Raw genomic sequence first — 19,667 nt, forward strand, 5'->3', positions numbered from 1 at the left:
CTCGTACGTATAGGAAGGAATTCGTACTTTCCAGCTAATTCATTACGGACTCATTCAAATTACACAACATACTCCAACTCCTGAAAAACGGCTATTGAATGGCATTAGCTATATTTTGTTTTTTTCATCTTTATTCAAATCAAAGTTCCCTTTTTTCACTTGTTATAATGTATGTGATCTGTAGACTGTATTTTTAATCACAGAACACATGAATTTTATTTATATATATTTTTTATTTCAAATCATTAATACCTTGGTAAAAATTTCTAAAGACCGTTAAATTTAATGTTACCGAAAAAATGGAAAGAATCTTATGAATCAACATTTTTTTCAACATTTAACTAACATGATTGGTGATGCCCTCAATCTTATATCGTCAATCTTTCACCTCTCTAGTCAAGTCCAGCAAAGTGAATCAAATTTAATTAGATATGCAATGTACTTGTATTTCTAACATGTATATATAATTATACACATATACACTTAATGTTTGTAACTAACAATTGAAAGGTTGTTATTATCTTATCGCTTTGACCATATGATAAAATCCTCAAAGAAAAATATTTTTTTTTATTTTTACATGCAATATACTTAAAGTATGTAAAGTGTGACAAATTGATTTTTCTGCGTTTTTGTTAAGCGTTTCATTTATAAAAATGCCTATTTCTTACAGCATCCTTTTGAATAGTTCTTCTTGTATTCTGAATGTGAAAAAGTACATTTTTAGCTTAGATACGCGTCAATTGTAATCTAATAGAAGAGATCTACAATATAATTTGAAGGAATCGGATTCAAAGAAATGATTACTTCTTTATTTTGAGTTTATTTTTTATTTATAGTTAAAAGTTAAAAATATAGAGATTTTGATCAAATTTTTTATAATTTTGAAAAAGCGGAATTTCATTTTAAAATGTAGATATTAAAGCACAAATACATAATTTCTTGTTCTAATTCTTAAGTACAGTCGAGTCGTATTTAAGCAAGTCGCATAAAAACAAATCGCCTTTATTATAGCAAAATTGATTTTATTCAATTTTTTGTTCTTTCTTCGTAGTTTGCAAATATTTAAAAAATCTGAAAAAAAATCTCTTATCAGTTTCAATCATCTGTTTGGCTATTCATCTTTTCGCAAAACGTCTACATGCTTCAAGGTGAAAAGCTGAAAATTTCTATATCTTATTGAAACTATTGATTATTTTTATTTCTGTTAAAAAAAAAAATGTTTAATCCACCCTTCGTATAACTCTTAAAATTCGTGGAAGTTTAATTTTTTGACAAACTATTGTGTCAAAACCGAATAAAAAGGGCTTATTAGTTTCACTCTGTCCGCCAAACGAAATTTTTGATTTCGTTTTTCTTCTAGACCCCAGCCTGTAGAAGCTTGAAATTTTAGGGGCTTTTAGACATTAATAAAGAGTTCATTTCGTTGGAAGAAAATTTTTTTCCATCTCCACCCGCTCTCAAGTTATCGCCTCTTGAAATTTGTAAAATTTGACTTTTTGACACCTTATATTTCCGAAACCGCAAGCTTTTTCAAATTTCTATTAACACAAAAAGCTAACGGTAAATTCCATGACATTAAAAATATAATTATTTTTCTTAACTCACACAATTAACCCTTAAAATCGAGCATTATGTTAACCCCCCTTTATATTAATTTGTGCTTTATTTCAAAGACTGCATGTGTGCATCAACCTAAATATATGCAATCCTAGAAATAGCTTTGTAAATGAATGAAAATAATTTTAATAGTGTGATAAATATACATAGACTGTATTTAAAAGCAGAATTTTCACTTGTTGAAGGGAAAAGTGGTACAATACACACCAGTGGTTTGACCCAACTTTATTTCCTATCCAATAACATAACTTTCGATTCCAACTATTGACATTGTCATTAATTTGGAAATAAAAGAGTTTTGAAATTGCAAATGGACCAAGAAACCATCTAATTAACATTTAATCTTTAAATTTTTTCTTATACTCTTATTTCTGTTAAACTTACCTTTACATTAGCAAAGATTTGCAAAATTAATATAATTTGATAGATCCTCATAACCGTTGGTTCCAATTTCATTCCAAATTAAAGAATGATCGGAAATTTTATATCAAATGTTTTTCGTCTCATTTATGTTATAAAAATAATTATTTTCAAAAGAAATCTTTATTTTGGTCACGTTAAATTCCAATTCGGTTCTGATGAATGATTTTCCATCTGAAAGAAAAGAAGTGATTGAATATATAGTTTCCTTGTAATGAAAATAACAATTTACTGATATACAGTTACAATGTACAATATACAATATTAAATTTGTATGCAAATTACACTTTCAAAACCAATTTTTAGACATTAAATCCCAATATAACAATGAAATAGAAGCATAACATTTGCAAATTAAAAAATGCTAAACTGGGTATAAAAATTCTTGTAATCGCAAATTAGCTTTTTGCTGTTTATAAAGCAGAAATCAAGACACCAAATTCATTTTGTCTTTCATACTTTAAACATACAATATTTATGCCTTAAATCATTTTGACATTTCGAAATATTTAAATTTGTCTTTAACATTCATATGCAAACACATTCAACTATATTAAACATATATGCAAACACATAAATTATACAAAGTTAACCCTTAAAAAACCCTAACACTTAAGCGTCATTTATTTTTGAAATTAAAATAATCAATTTCACATTAAAAACAATTGTTTTTAAATCAAAAATAATTCTTGTACAAATTTAAAATGAATTGTTTTTAAATTGTAGAAGTTTTAATAATATTGTGCCAATAAGCATTAAAACTACACTTATATAGTAATATTACAAAATTAATTGAGAATTGTCGTTCGAATCTAATTTTTGATATCCTCCAAGATACAACAAGTTTTTGATTATTCAATTTAATTGTTCAGATCAATTGTTATGACAAAATCGGTATGAACCAGTAATTCTCTATTGATCATTCCATCAATCAAATATTATCGTTATAATTTACTTTGAGTATCCTTTAACAATATATGTGTACGGTAAGATGCTTCTAAGAAATTCAATTACGTTGAGCAATCTATCTGAAATATTAACAATACAACCACACATATAAACTTTTGCATATGATATTTCCATAATATTTATTTCATTCTGATACTTTTCTATTTCATTTGATTTTGAAATATTCAACAACAACGCAAGACACATTATATTTAAATCAAAAGAAGGTCCATTTTACTCTACGCTATCAGTGTCGCAAGTACCTTACATGCATGCATACATAGGGTCTAATTACAATTTTAAAACCACTGTCAAAAGCTTAATTGTTAGAGTTGAACTATAAACCAATTATAAATTTTCATAGTTTTAAAATAAATCTCGCATTCTAAACGATTTAATAAACTTTTCAATAATTTTAATAAAATCTATAAAGTACAGAAAGGCCAAGTACGTATACTTAGCATTTAACATTTTTTAATTTTGTAATTTTTATTTGATTTTTATTTATTTCCAATAAATACGTATTCATTAATTAAAATATTTTACGTTTTTAAGCACTTTTCGAAAAAACTTTGGAAAAAAGTGGCTATCGCGGTATATATAGATATAGAAGTATATATACTTCTTCTATCGCGGTATATTATTTCTGAACTTTAAAAAAACCAAATGGCTAATTTACCGTTATATCTAAAATGCGTTTTTTCCAAATTTTTGATGCCGTCTTTCTTCTAGATCCCATTTTCTAGGAGCCTGAAATTTCAGCAGCTTTCAGGCTCTAACAAATAGTTTATTTCGTTAGAAGAAAATTGTTTTCCATCTCCACCCCCTCTCAAGTTATCGCCCCTTGAAATTTGTAAAATTTTATTTTTTGACGCTTTATATTTCCGAAACCGCAAGTTTTTTCAAATTTCTAAAAAACTAACTGTAAATTCCATGTCATTAAAAAATATAATTTTTTTTCTTAACTCACGCAATTAACCCTTAAAATCGAGCATTATGTTAACTCTTCTTTAAATTTATTTTTGCTTTACTTCAAATACTGCATAATCGTTAATCCTAAATATATGTTTCGTATATGAATGACAAAACTATGGGTGCTATAATACGATCTAATTTGAATTTTAGCTGAGAAAGTTCATCTTAACTTTTAACTCTTACTAATTGATTTTTGGATAGAGCATTATTATCAAGTTCAAAGCAAAAAAACTAATATCCAAAAAATTAAATTGTAAATTAAGTCCGGAACAAATCTTGTCAAAAATCAAATCTTTAAAGCTCATATTAAAAAAAAACCTCAATTATCAAAATTAAAAATAACTTTAAAAATGTAGGTGAAATAGAAATTTCATTGTTGACAAAAGAACGAAATAATAAGAATTTTTATTTTTTTTTTTGGTTTTTTGTTTTTGTTTTTAGAAAAATGTACCACACCCAATTCTTGATTTTCATATAAATTTCCTTTTTTAATTTTAAAATTGAATTAAATTTCGATTTTCCATTCTTCCCTATGTAAATTATATTTTGTCGTCGTACAACAATATGTGTCTGTGTTGGATTTGTTTACTAATTAAATAACTAGGTCAATTGGATTTTAAAAATTTTAAATTTTCGGCAGTGTCGAACACTAACAAAAATTACCATGAAACTGCTGAAACGTAATTAAAATTGAAAGAAAAAGTTTACCAAAAAAGGATGCTAATCATATGACAGTTTAATGATAGGACCACAGGCTTAATATCTTACTACTGCATCCATATGTACATATTATCCAGGAATGTAATAGTGGAAGAAAATTGTTTTGTATTGAAAGAAATCTTATTTAGATACACATGTGTATATATATATAAAGTTTTCAAGTGTATAATATATATGATAAAGAACACTTAATGTAGAAAGTTTTAGATTAATAAGGTTTTGTGCTAGAGTTTCGTTTTATAGTGTGAAGAAAGATTAGGGCCGTTAAATAATTATATATATTTATATGGGGTGGTTTTTATTTTTTCATAATAGTAGTTTAAAGTGTCATTTGAATGTGTTTTGAAAAACAAAAATACTCTGAATTTCTTCAAGCTTAAAGTTTTATAACCCGAAATACTAAGCAAAACTCGCCTCCATGTATTATTTTTGTATATAGCGTTTTTGCATATAACGTTGTGGTATTGCTATTTTTCATATAACTGTGTAGGAAAACTCTACGTACTTAAGCGGTAAAAGAAAACTCTACATAACTCTGCAAAATAAATCTAATACACTTTTATCGGAATTAGTACAGAACAGATGTACGAATCTATCTATTTCAATTTCTCTATACGTATACCTGTACATACATATATAAAACAATACTGAATGTTTGCGTAATTGCTAAAACTTTATAGTTTCATAATTTAAATTCAAAATTAAACCAAAATTGTAAAGAAATTGCTATAATACGAGTATAAAACAAACAAAATTTTTTATTGAAAATCGAAGAATCACCTGACAATGGTAATTCAATTGAAATTTTTGACATTATTCAAAAACTTTTTGTTTTATACGTTCATCAATAATGCCATTTGAGTGAAAGTAATTTTTTATTTTATTGTGCTGGATTTTCTTTTTGTTTTTCTTAAGTATATTTGTAATTTTTAAATGATTCATACTTCATTATTAATTTTACTACTAGAAAATTTACTATAAAATACTCAATCGACGGAGAGGGAGGAGCTGGATTAAAATTAAAGAAAACAATAAGTTTAAAATAGAAAAGAAAAATTCGAATAAATCATTTTTGAAATTAAGTGGACCTAATCGGAATTTTTATTTTTTAATTGTTCAAATATTTCAATCTGGTTGCACTAAGAGAAATCTTTTTTTTTTAAATATTGTTATTGGTTAAAATTCTCATTATAACAAAAATTTCAGAAATATCAATTTTTTTGGTCTTTTAATGCCGTTTCCGCTTACCCTGATTAATTCCTTAATACAAATGTACAGAAAATTCTGCGTTTTGAATGGAAATTTTAACACATTTTTAATTAACTGTTTTTTTTTTTTTAATTTTTGCAATTTAACATTTTGACAATTTTATATCCAATTTTCTCTTCTTTATCAATCTTATATATTAATACATATGTAGCTACATTTTTGTATAATGTTAGTATTGTTTGGTGAAAAGTAATTAATTTTATAGAACAATTTAGATTTAGATACCGTTCTTTCACTTTTATCCATTGGAAACAAACAAATTAGAAACCATAATTAAATAGAATAATTAATGATTTTAATAACCTTGTTCAATTAAAAATTGTTTATTTCATAATCTAAATTTTATTTTAAACAAGTTATATTTATTTATTTTAATTGAACTCGTTAAGGATCAAGTTTCTTTTGTAATATTGGTAAAATCATGTTCCGAAAGTTTTGTTATAATTTTAATACATTGAATATGTAAATCAAGCTCACACTTTATCTAATTTTTACACTTAAGTACTCTTTTCTTCAAATTTTCAATACTGCATTCCTCAATTATTAAAATAATAAGAAAGGTTATGTGATGGTATCAAATTTAGCAAGTCGATCTTTTAATCGAAATTTTTTTCTCCACTATAGGGAAACATAAGCAAATTTCTATTGGAGAGCTATTTGTGCACACGTGCGTCTGAATTTCAGCTCCTGAAGTACCTTTGATGAAAATTTATGTCTGTTTACATTGGTCATGTCTCGCTCTTGGGCCTTTACTATGAGTTAATTTTATACTGTCTTCCTTATGTATATAGAAAAATAATAATTACTTATTGGATCACAGAAAGTGGAGATCTTTTAAGAACCAAATTAACATTTTTGTTATTACATATGTATAAAATACCGTATACTACCTTTCTTATAAGTACAGAAAAATGCTGCAAGAACATTTTAATAAGTTTGTGCAAAATTTTTTCTTAATTTGGAAAATACACTTTGAAGTCGGTTACGTACTTACAACTTATATTTGTTATTTTTATTAACTTATATTATTTTTCAATTATTTCTTAATCCATAGTACTAAATGAAAAAGTAATCATTAATGACGCATTATAACGCATAAACAGTCACTGAAATCGTTATCGAGCATTTCAACTATCTTTGTAATGCTGACAAGACATTTCAAATAAATTAGGCAATTAAATTCGATTATCAATTTAAAAATCGACTTATTAAATCTACTCTTACATAAATATTAAGATTATTAACAATTTATTGAGCTATTAATTTTGATTTTATGAGGCAACATTAAATTTTATATTAACACACTTAATAAGCTTATCATTACATTTTTTAATCTTATTATTTTTGATAATAAAAGCTTAACCTGGCATAGCACAATAAGTCAGTAAGTCAAACATGCACATCCTTACATACATTGTTGGCTTGACAAATCAAAACATTTTTCTTGTAATTTAATAATATAATTGTAGTGTCGCAATTTAGTTTTATTAGAAATTCTTTTCTTATTACTAATGAAAAGATTAATGGTTTGAACAATTTTATTGTTATAAAAACACATTGTGTAAGTCACATTGTATTACAATGTAACATCAGGCATATAAGAAAGTATTCTGTGAGTTTACTTCATATATGTATGTACTAAATTTCTTATAAAATGAAATTTGCTTAAGCTTTATTATTAAGTGAAGAATAAGCAAACGACTTTAAATTTCGAAAAATTTCGGGTTCTAATTTGAATAACGATCGACTGATGAATTGAATAAAAGCTCTTTAAAAATTACTTACGCTACATCCATAATTTTTAAAGACCTTTGTCTGATATCGAAAAGAATTCATTAAAAAAACCGGAAACTAAAAATCAACCGCCCGCTGTTGAAAAATTTTTAGAGACAATAGTGTAACAATAGTTTAACACTTTTTAAAAATCTGGCAGCCTAATAAAAATAGACTAATTTCTTGTTTGATTGTCTTGTTTGACGGCGTTTATCTTTCATTAGCCTCAGATTTAATCGTGGATTTTTTCGTATTTGTGAACATTGCCTAAGATTTTATAATATAACCCAAAATCAAACTATTTTGACTTAAAAACTTGCCTACACTCTACATGATTATTATAATGCTAAAGTATTGAAATTTTAACGCAATCAATATTCATTATTAAACTTTTATTCAAATTTAGGATCTTAAAAATGTGCATTAAAATCGTTTAATAAGGATTAAACTGGCAAAAATTGTTCCAATCTGAGAAACAATAAAATTAAACAAAATAAAAAAGGCAAAATGTCATTGAAATTATCTTGCAAACAATTTCGCTGCTCTTGAATTGAACTTAAATTCAAGTTGAGTTCAATTAAGGTAAAAACAAAGAATAAACAACATAAAACTAAATAACGAGCATGATTTTGACCTGAAAAACGACTTTTCTAAAATACATTGTACTAAAAGTATGTAGGTACTTATACCTAAACAATTAGAGGAAACAAGTAGTGATCTGTGTATGGAAATGCTATTTAAGAATATTTAAGAAGAGTTCAATGAATAGGATGATTATTACTTGAAATACGGCAAAAATGGTATCTTTTAATAATTCGTATTTTTTTTATTAAATATAAGTTCATGTGAATTAATCTAATAATGCGAGAAAAAATTTAAATTGAATGGTTGAACAGTTCTCATACAGCTCATTCATTTTGAGGAAATTTAAAAGTTAAGGTTATGGAGGCTCAATTTTAATAAATTGAGTATTAAGAAAAAGGCTTAGTAATATAAAAGTTTGCAAAAAGGAATTTCTATTTCTCTACCATGCAGTAAGTAATTAACAAAATTTAAATCTAAAAATATAATCGGATAATCGGATAAGATAAAGTAAAATGCATATAAAAGCTAAGGAAACACATAATCACAAAGCAAACAAAACAAACTCGCTACAATTCATTCAATTTACAGAAATTCAGAATAATGAAAATCAAACGAAAATTTTTGATAATAAAAGATCTAATCTTAATTGATAATAAGAAAGAGTAAAAGACTATGTGAAATTTGACACTAGGCAATCCAACATCAAAAGGCAAACCTAAGAAACCCGCATAACTATTCGAAAATTTACTTATATATTTTCAGAATACTTAACATTTTTGAAATCTATAAAACTTGGTTATTAAATCAGAATTTAAATTTTCTGAAAACTACTTTCGTTTTTCTTCCAATCAGATTGCAACCATATTGTTTTGCTACTATGCGTTTTTTGTAATTTCTTAAGTTTTCTTAAGCTGCGCATATACGTTTAATGTTCCCGAGTGATGCTATAAATTCGTTGTTTCATTATTTTTAGCTCATCCTGTCAGTGTTCGAATTCTAAGTAGTGATTCGAATTTAATAATTTTCGTTTACTATATTGATCATTCAATTAATTTACAATTTTATGTTAATTTAAACAAAAACTTCAATTAAAGGCGAACTAAAAAGCTAGTTCAAAACGTATTTAGGAACGCACCCAAAGTTTGCGTTAATAAGCTTAATTATGGGTTAACAATTTTCTAAGAAAAACGTGAAAATTTTGTGAGTACTGTTGTCGTACATATGTAAGGAAACAAGTTCCTATAGGAATATTCTATATAATTTTAGTTATTTATCAGTGTAGATCCAAAAAAGTAAATAAAAACTCCCTAAGCCGACTCGATTAACTCTTTACATTACATGTAAATTTATTAGTTTGATTACATTGCGTCTAAACATACAAAAACTCATTTAACACACGCATTTTTAAAATGATTTCGAAAGGATTGTGTTCAGTTGATATTGGGAAAAAAGAAAAGTTAAAAACAATTTGGATTTCACTTTTTATGTGGTGCTTGTTTTATAGCTTTTAATGACAGAAGATGTACATTTCATTAGGCGATACGATAAGAATTCCTTATTTTTTTCTCTTTCTTTGCAAATCAAAAGAATTTAATAGCATTGTGATTTTTTTTTATTGATAATCGCAACACTAAAAATTTTACGAGTTAAATTAAAGGTATGGAATTGTTATATTAAAATTGCTATTGTTCTAAAACCAATTAAATTTTGATGATTGTTTAAAACAAAGTAAAGAAAAATGGTAATAATAAGAAAAAATTAAACAAAACAAAAAAAAATGTTGAATTCTTAAGGATATCGATAAAATATCAAACATTTTTATTTTCATTCCATTTGTATGTAAATTACCCTTTAGCATATTTGAAGTCGAAAACAATTGCATTTTCAGATTTATTAACTCTTTTTTTTGATTATCTATTTAGTTGAAAAATGTTTAAATTTTTATGTTGCGTGAAATTAAAAAAAAAACTGACTGACTCCCTCGAATTCAAGAAAAGAAATGTAACTTTCATTAAGTTTCTGTTAGCATGTTCTGTAGAAAACTTTGTAATACTTGTAGTTATGGCTAATAAAGTTGCGAAGTTCAAATCAGAATTTGAGTTTCAAGATTTTCCAATTGATAAAGAGAACATTAAACATTTTAAAATATATTCCTAAAATTTATATGCAAAAATCAGTACTACGAGTCGGAGAAATCAGTACTACGAGTCGGAGAATTTAAAATTAAAAATTTCGAAAAAAACACTTGAATCACAGACTTGCTAACCAGTAAGAAACAAAATTAAATAGCACAAAAAAAATAGCCAAATTTGTTTGTTACACAGAATTGTGTCATAAACAATGTCTCCTACTGCAATAACTGACATTTACTCTAATAATTTACTCTCATACAGAGATGTGTCAATTCTATATGTATTTAATCAGGATTGATATTTTTAAGTTTTTATAATTTTAATGATTCATTAAAACTGAGTCTAAGTCTTTTCCATGCCAAACTTCTAAATAATTTAGTAAATGTGCATTTTATGAATTCCGAATATTTTTACTAATCTGTTATTGTAAATACAACGCATAAATGTTCGAAATATTATTTATATTGATTGCATGTATTTTACCTATGATTATCGGGTGTATAATTATGGATTGTCGTTCTTTTTCGATGTTACAAAAGAAATTCCGTGATATGTACTTAAAGTCAACAATATGAAATATGTACATATTTACAAAAGGGGAAAAAATAAAAAATTACAATAATAAAAAAGTCAGGATGTTTAAGAAAATAAAAAAGAAAAGCACCTACTTGGCGATGCATTCAACAAATTTTCCCTAAAAAAAAACTTTATAAGCATAAGTGTGTATTGGCATTAGAAAAATTGTCTTCTTATTGTTTTGTTTTTTTTTTTTCATTTTCAAACTGCTAATAGCTCAATTAGTTTTGTTGTTGAACTCAAATTCTCACCACACCTTATTGCATGACTTTTGCCCCTTTCCTTGAATGATTTTAGTTTTTTTTTAGTTGTTTTCTTGTTTAAAAAACATTCAACAAAAGAGACAATAAAAACTTTGTTTTAATGTCAGGTGCGTTGCTTAAACAACGAAAAAGAGTCCTCAATATATACACGTATTTTTTTTCAAAACATATGAAAAGTAATGATTCCTGACTGTGTTAAGGAATGAAATTGTTATGTTAAGGCTTTCAAATAGTTTATGGCACAAATTATAATAAGAATTTTACTTCGTGAAGTTTTGTTTTGCATTGAGAAAATTAAAATCAAATTTTAAAAAAAAAGGTTAAAATATATCAATTTTTTATCTAGAGTAGGTTCTCTGAAAGGTACAATGCGTTCTATATGGAACACGATATAGTGTCTGTTAATGTCTGATGTAATAATTAAGTAGTGTAGAGTAGCGATAAGTCTATTTGAGTCACATAATTATGAATTTCTAGTTATTTAGATAATTTTAATTTTAGAAATATTGCCAGTTTTATATTTATTAGAAATATACTAGAGATGTGTTGTAGGTTGAAAGAATGTTAGTTTCGATAACTTTGCTTCTTTCAAAATGCTTTTAATATTAAACTGCTTCTAAACACTTCTTACTTGAGTAAAAATAGGAAAATTTGTGCACATTTTTAAAAAAAAAATATACAGCTACTTAAACTGCTCTTATTATTAATGAAAATAATTGCATACTTTGCGGAGAAGGAAAAAATTACTAAATGTACAATTAGGTTAAATAGGATCAATAAATATAATTTTTATGTTTATGTATAAATATAATTTTTATGTATATTTACCGTTAGCTTTTTTATTTTATGAAAGTTTGGAAAAACTTCATCTTCGGAAAAGCAATTTTAATCACTTTTAGAGGTGATAATTTGACGGTAGAAAGAAATGTTTTTCTAACAAAATAAACCATTTATTAATTTCTGACGTTTGGACGTGCGAAAACAATGAGTAAGCACTTTTTTCCAGCTCAGTTAAAAAGTGCTAAAAGGTATATAGTTGACCATTTTAATGCTACGAAAACTTAATTTTCCTCCAATAATTCACGAAGAAAATTTAAAAAATAATAAAAAGAAACCTGCACAAAACTTTTAATCGAACATTATAACCGTAAAAGCAATTTCTGAAAACAAAAGCGCCAAATTTTTTATATGTGTACGTAATTATAAATATATCTCAATATTTTTAGATAATTTAATAAATCGATAACCCACATTTTATTTAATAAGTAGCAAAATAAAAGAACAAAAACAAAAAGAAGTTACAAAACAAGTAAAACACAAAACTATAAAAATAAAGGTAAATAAATAAGATGGAATGAAATGACTATTAAGAATTTACTTAAAACCAATTTTCACTTTAGTTAATTCAGTTGTACGAAACGAAATGCCGTCGAAGTACATTATTAAAAAACCTCCGCTATCTAAACCACAATTACAATGGTATAAAATCTTATTAGCCCATAGAGTTGGACTTAAGCCAAGAGAACTTAAACGTAGAAAATCTCAAATTTACTAGTAAGTAGCCCATATATAATACAAAATTATATTTTATAACACCCAACACATCAAGTATTTCATTCAAATATAATTATTTTAGTGGTTATAAGAAAATCTAAAATATATAAAAAAAAAAATGCAACAGCCACATTATTTTTTTATATTTTTACTACTTACTGATGGGCAATAAAATAAGAAAACAATAAGAGAATAACAATAATAAGAAAATTATAATTTCAGCTCCGATATTTGTGCATTACGATATTCTAAAAAGAGGTCAGAATATACACAACAAATATGCCAAGAAATTGAAAATTTAGAAATGATTCAACCGACTGCAATGCAAGCAATGAGATTTCATAGGTAAAAATTAGATGAAAAATAAAAATTATATAGAAACTTTTTTTATTAAGTCTGATGTAACCAAGAAAATTAAACATCTGTGTTTCTTGATATTATAATTTTTTATTGATTGATTACAAATTAATTACTGGACAATAAAAATAAGAAATTTTTATTTTGATTTTAGATTATTCTCCATTACAACATTATGGCCACCATTATTTTCTAAGAGTGACATTCAATGGACAATCAATACCTTTGATGATTTCATTTCACGAAAAGATCGCTGGCGTATTGAAAAAGTTTTAAATGGAGGAAATAGTCGTCTTCGATTTTAATAAAATATTAAAACGAAAAATATTAACCGAATTTTGAGAATAAATTCAAAAATTATAATAAATTACAACATTTACTAAAAAAATTTAGTGAATGTTTTTCTAATTTAATAGAGAATTTTGCGTACAAAAGGATGCTAATAATCAATATTTTAAATTTTTAAAAATTATTTTAATTTTGTTGTTTTCATCAATAAATAATTATACTTGTGTTTATTTCACAAAAACGGGATTGATTCACAATACTTGCTTTTAAGAATTCATAAGAAAAAGGGGGGGGGGGGGAAATGGGGAAAATTCATAAATAATAATATAATATATTTTATTATTTTAAGTATAACTCATTATAACAATTTCCAAAGAAAAGAAATAAATAATGGGGCCTGTTTTTTGAGTATGCATTCAAAACTAAGTTTTTTAAATATGAAATGAGACTGCTCATTTCGAATTTTTGTAGAGTACAACAATAGATTTACTGCTTAAATTAATCGTAAATTAGAATTGCATTGTAAAAGAGACAAAATAGGTTTTTAAGGGGTGCTAGAAATGTATTTGGTAAATAAAGTAAAAATATATAAATATTATACATATCTATATACTGTTGAGATTGAAAGATTGGTTACATGTGTTGAAAATCAAATTGATTCTCTTAAAAAAAGGGAAAACTTATAAGAACAAAATCAAATTGTTCCAGAAGAGTTTTCTGGATACAAGCAATGTCAATAAAATAAAGATGTAAAAAGGTTTTCCATTTATTATCGAGTACTCTAATGTACTTAACTCAGTAGAAATAAAGTTGGGGCTAACCAATGGTTTGAAAAGAAGCACTTTTCGTTTCAATCAATTACATTATTTAAATTATATATGCTTTCATTCATATACCAAAATATTTCAAAGAATGCATATTTTTTAGTATGAGCAATGTCTGCAACCTTTGAAATAGAACAAAAAAAAATTTAAAGAAGCGTGAACAGAATGCTCGAAAAGAAGCGTTAATTGCGTCAGTTAAAAAAAAATAATTATTTTTTTTGTTGGTATGGCATTTCCCGTTAGCTTTCTGCATTTATGAAAATTTGAAAAAGCTTCCACTTTCGGAAATATATGTATGGTGACGAAAATTCGAATTTTATAAATTTCGGTAGGATAACAAAATAAACCTTTTATTAGTATGTATGAGCTGCTAAAATTTCAGAGATCTATACATTTTACAGTCTTGATGAAAAACGATATAAAAAATTTGCAAAAAACGTGGTTTATGTAACGATTAATTTTAACGGCCATTTTCTCTTTTTAATATTGAATTGAATTGTGATCCGGTATAAAAAGCATGTCTCTACTTTTACGTTTGTAGTTTCGTTACAATAAATAGCAAATATTAAAAAATTTCTATTAAATATCTAATTTTGTATAAAACTTCAGCTTTCTGTCTCAAAATGTGTAGAAGTTTTGGAAACAGACAAACGAACGGACAGCCGAACAGAGTAAAACTGTTAAGCACTTTTTTTCAAAATATTTTTTGGAAAAGTGCAAAAAAAAATAAAGTAAATATTATGAAAAAAATATCCAGTTTGTTTAGAATTCTTTAAATTTTGAGACTATTCAACTTCAAATTATAATTATAATTTTATGATTTTCTTAATATTATTTTGTATCTGTAGAAAAAATGAGTTCTTAAATTTAAAAAAAAATTCATTAGAAATTATTGCAAATTGGATTTTATCTTAATGTAACTTCAATGTTTGTTACCTTTCATTTGCTAATCCAGTTATTCAAGCATTTAGGTTATTTTAACAGAATTATGTATGTATTTTACAATGTCTTGATTGTCAAATTTTGACACATAATAGTATTATTTGTTTTTATCCTTGACGTCCCCCTTGAATATACTCACGATTTTTTGTTGTTAAAAACTGTATTTTTAAACATACATACATATGTACATAATTAAAAATAAACTTTGCATAAAATTCAAATATTCCAAGTAAAATTTGTGCACGATTCATTTTACACCTGAAAACCTCGTTAAAATATTCTGAAATTCGGTTAAAATTGAGACGGCTTCTATAGCTTTACATAAGTTGGTTGTTATTGAGTTTATTTTCTTATAAAAACTTCCTCACATTGATTGATTTATTTTCATCCATTTTGTTATTCATTGAAAAATTTTAAATTTAATTTTAATTATTTCTATATTTTAATATTTATAATGTTACTCTGATCAAATTAAAATATTCTGATTTTGTATTGACAGCACTTTTATCTTCTTGAATATTTTTATATACATATGTACACATATGTATTAAAATTAATTTGAAATTCTATGTATGTATATATATGTATATCTATGTATCTATGTATGTATGTATTAAAATTAATTAGTGCACTAAAATTTTTTGGTTTATAAAATTTGGCTTTGATATATTGTAAACCAAATTTTATTATTTTTGGAAAGTATAATTTGCTAAAATATAGATATCCGGGTTTAAGGCTTGATTTTAAAACTTTTTATAATTTTTTTCGTTACTACATTGGTTTAGGTTGAGGTTTTTAAAGGGAATCATACACGCTTATAAGTTATGCTATAGGTTTAATCTATAGCCCCAAGGGTTGTGCTGAGCCGTTTATTCAATTAAGAGCCAGATTCAATTTTAATCTTTGTAAATAACAATAAAAAAATTTTAATCGGAAAGAAATTGGAATAGATTTAAATTCAGATTTTAAAAGGGAAATCATTTGTTAATGACATATGGGAAGGGATCGAAGTAGAAATAAATAATCTTCTACAGAAATAAGTTACTAGTAAAGTATTTCAGCTTTATATCTTAAAGAGTTTGGAAGTTTTGTAAACGGTACGGCTGAGCGAAATTAACAAGCACTTTTTTCAATTTTTTTTTTTTTTTGAAAAAGTACTAAAAACAATTTTTTTTTTTATTAAATCCAAACTTTGGACGTAATACTTGAAACGCATAAAGAAATTTATAAAGAAATTTCCAAAATTTCTTACAAAGTTTTCCTTAGGGTAACTAAAATCAGTTTTTCTGATTTATGTAAAATTAAAAATTAATTTTACATAAAAAAACATTTTTAAAATGCATGAATGAACAGTTTCGCTTAAATTATTTACAACAATTTGGTTAATTTATTCAAACGATTAATTTCTTTTAAAACGCATTACTAATACTTTCACTAATTCCTGAAAATCTTTAGAAATTACAACACGTTCTTACGCTAAATGTAATATTTTGTAATTTCACTATTTGTTTTTTTTTTCAATTTAAATTACATAATCTGGTACTGTTGTAATCAATGAACCCAACAAAAATTAAAAGCCGGAAATGAAAATAAGTCATAGGAAAATAAGAGTTAAAAATGTAAACAACTAAACAGTTGTTACCTAAAGCGTTATTCTGCAAAAGAAAAAGTTTCCAATAATTTGAAATAAAAATTCATTTACTTCTGTAAGTACAAATCAATTGTAGCGAGCAGTTTCTGATGGTTTTTAAATTATACTAACTTTGATGTAAAATTTACTGAAATTTTGAAAAAATAAAATTTATTACTTAGCTTCTTACTACAGAAAAGTGAAAATTATGATTTTTCTTTATTAAGAGAACTTATCGCTTACTTTTCAGGATCTTAAACTGAAATAAACTGTGGAAAAAAATGCTTTAACAACATAGTTAATTTTGGTATATCAAAATCTATAGTTAACATATTTGCTTAATAATTTGCAAATCATATGAGGGGTATTTAGAGTTCTAATTAAGCTTATAAGTAATACATGGAAATGTTTTGAAGTTTCTTTATTAACATTCTTGTTTTAATTCTCATAAAATTTCAATTCTTAAATTTTCTTTATCAAAACTACTTCATTATCTCTGACCACTATTTGGAAATAATTTAAGTATATATGTATGTATATGTATGTACTTAAAATTTTTATAATTTTTGATTCAATTCAGTCCAACATTTTTAAAATTTGGATATAATCTTCATAAAGTTTGTAAATTTCTTAACATAAGTCATCTAAATAGCTCTCTATACTGCAAATTTATTGAATTCAAATTTGATGCTTTTTTCTCTAAAGCGACTATACGATTAGATTTTCTTTTTACATACATATATACATATGTATGTATATTTATTTACATTTAGAAAATATTTTGATTTAAATATCAAAATAATATTAGCCTACTTCGTTCATAACTAAATGTAATTAAATACAATAAAAAATTTTGCATGATAAAAAAAAGAATTAAAATATTATTAATTATTTAAAACAATCAAATTTTGATACGAATCCTACAGCATTCTTGTCAGTTCCAATAAGATCCTATGAGCATTAACAACTACTTCGAGCACGCACTGTATATTTTTAATTGATAACGTGTATGATAACTTAATATTTACCAATGCTTTTGTATTGCATCACCCAGCCTACCTATAGTAAAATGTATTTGCGAGTGAAAATATCAATATTATTAATTTTAATGCAGCTTTGTGAAGGTGCATTATTGAAATCGCATAAAAATCATAAAAAATTATGTACTTTTAAAACAATTGAATAACGCCATAAATTTTCGAATTTTTCAAAGAATATTTCAAATAAATAACAATAATCGAATATTTTATAACTTTTTTTTTGTCTTAAACGATTCAAAACTCCATGAGAATTATGTCTAAGTATATGACATGCATTACATCATCAAAATGATCATGTATACAAAATTAACATATAACAATTCTACATACATAAAACGTATATTTATTTACAACAAATATATAATATATAAATGTGTATGTTTATTTGCAGCAAAACATTATTTTTAACCTCGTTTTTATTCCCAAAACACCGCCTAATGTCAATTTAACAATATGTACCGTATTGTAGTACAAAAAAAATGTTTATGCACTTAAATTCAATACGCTTTATGCACTTTGAAATACTTAAAATCTATAAGATCGTTAAAATGCATAAAAAGTTATAAAATTTAACAACAAACAGTAAATAACAAGTTAAACAAAAGTTTCTTTTGAATAACAGCAACAATAAAAACAAAAAAGACGCTTTATTTATTGACAGAAACCAGAATATACACTTTAAACTTAAGAAACTGTATACAATGAGCACTGATAATGAATGCACTTTTCAAAGATTTTCAAAAAAACAGAAACTTACATGCATAATTCGCGAAAAATGTTCTCTTAAAAACTTAAAATCGCATAAAATATTTACAAACAGAATCGCAAAAAAATTTACAAAAAACAACGAAAAAAACGAAAGGCAAATTTGATGTGGTCATCACCTAATCGGACATAAAACCTTGCAAATTCAATAAATGTTTTATGAGATGGAAAAAATCGATGAAATCAGGCATATTTTAAAGTCTACGTAAGCCTGCATGCGTCATTACTTTTAATTAATATTTTGATTTCCATCCGATTCTTATCATTTTTTAATTTGCAAGTTTGAAAATGGGACAAAATCATGCAATTGAGTGCCAACTTTTTTTTTTAAATTGGTTTCTATTAGAGTTTTTGGGTAAAATTTTCCCAGAAACTCAAATTTTTGATAAATTTTTAACTTTTGATAAATACAAAAGGAAGTAGCTATTTTAATAATTTTTCCATAATTTCGAGAAATTCTAAAAATTAATTTTTTTCTACTAGTTGACATTCACAATAGGGAATATTCTGTTTTTTTTTGAAGTATTTAACGTAATAGTAAACTCTTCCCAAAGGATAGACGTTCATAATGTAGCTTATGCACGTGTACATTTAGAAAAATTATATGAAAACAATACTTACCATTCCAAATGTCAACAATGCGTATAATAAAATAAAAAATGAAAAAAACTTTTGAAGTGCGATATTATAGCAGTCATCAGTTATCTAAATAAATCAAAATATTAATTCATGCGTTTAATTTTATCTTTAATTTATGACTAAATTATTTATGACAATATGACATTTATTATTTTTTTTAAAGTATGCATATGCATACATTGGTACTCATATAAGTTATTATTGAATTCGTCGCATTAATTAAGCGTAATGATGAATGTTGTAGGATAAAAAATTGAAATGAATCACAATATATGGATCACATCATGAAATGAGAATAAAATGAGTGCAGTATTTAAAAAGTTCTAATGAGCATTAAGGATTTTATT

General features: G+C 25.1%; 1 protein-coding gene across 1 annotated transcript; it reads left to right on the top strand.

Moving 5' to 3' along the window:
• Positions 1–12,265: 12,265 nt before the first annotated feature.
• Positions 12,266–13,497, top strand: LOC129605985 (uncharacterized). Its single transcript, XM_055516026.1, has 4 exons — positions 12,266–12,269; positions 12,682–12,835; positions 13,058–13,180; positions 13,347–13,497. The coding sequence occupies exons 1-4, from the start codon at positions 12,266–12,268 to the stop codon at positions 13,495–13,497; spliced, it is 432 nt and encodes a 143-aa protein (XP_055372001.1).
• The last annotated feature ends 6,170 nt before the right edge of the window (positions 13,498–19,667 follow it).

The sequence above is a fragment of the Condylostylus longicornis genome, unplaced genomic scaffold (assembly GCF_029603195.1).
Source record: "Condylostylus longicornis isolate FDR11 unplaced genomic scaffold, ASM2960319v2 ptg000016l, whole genome shotgun sequence".
NCBI lineage: Eukaryota > Metazoa > Arthropoda > Insecta > Diptera > Dolichopodidae > Condylostylus > Condylostylus longicornis.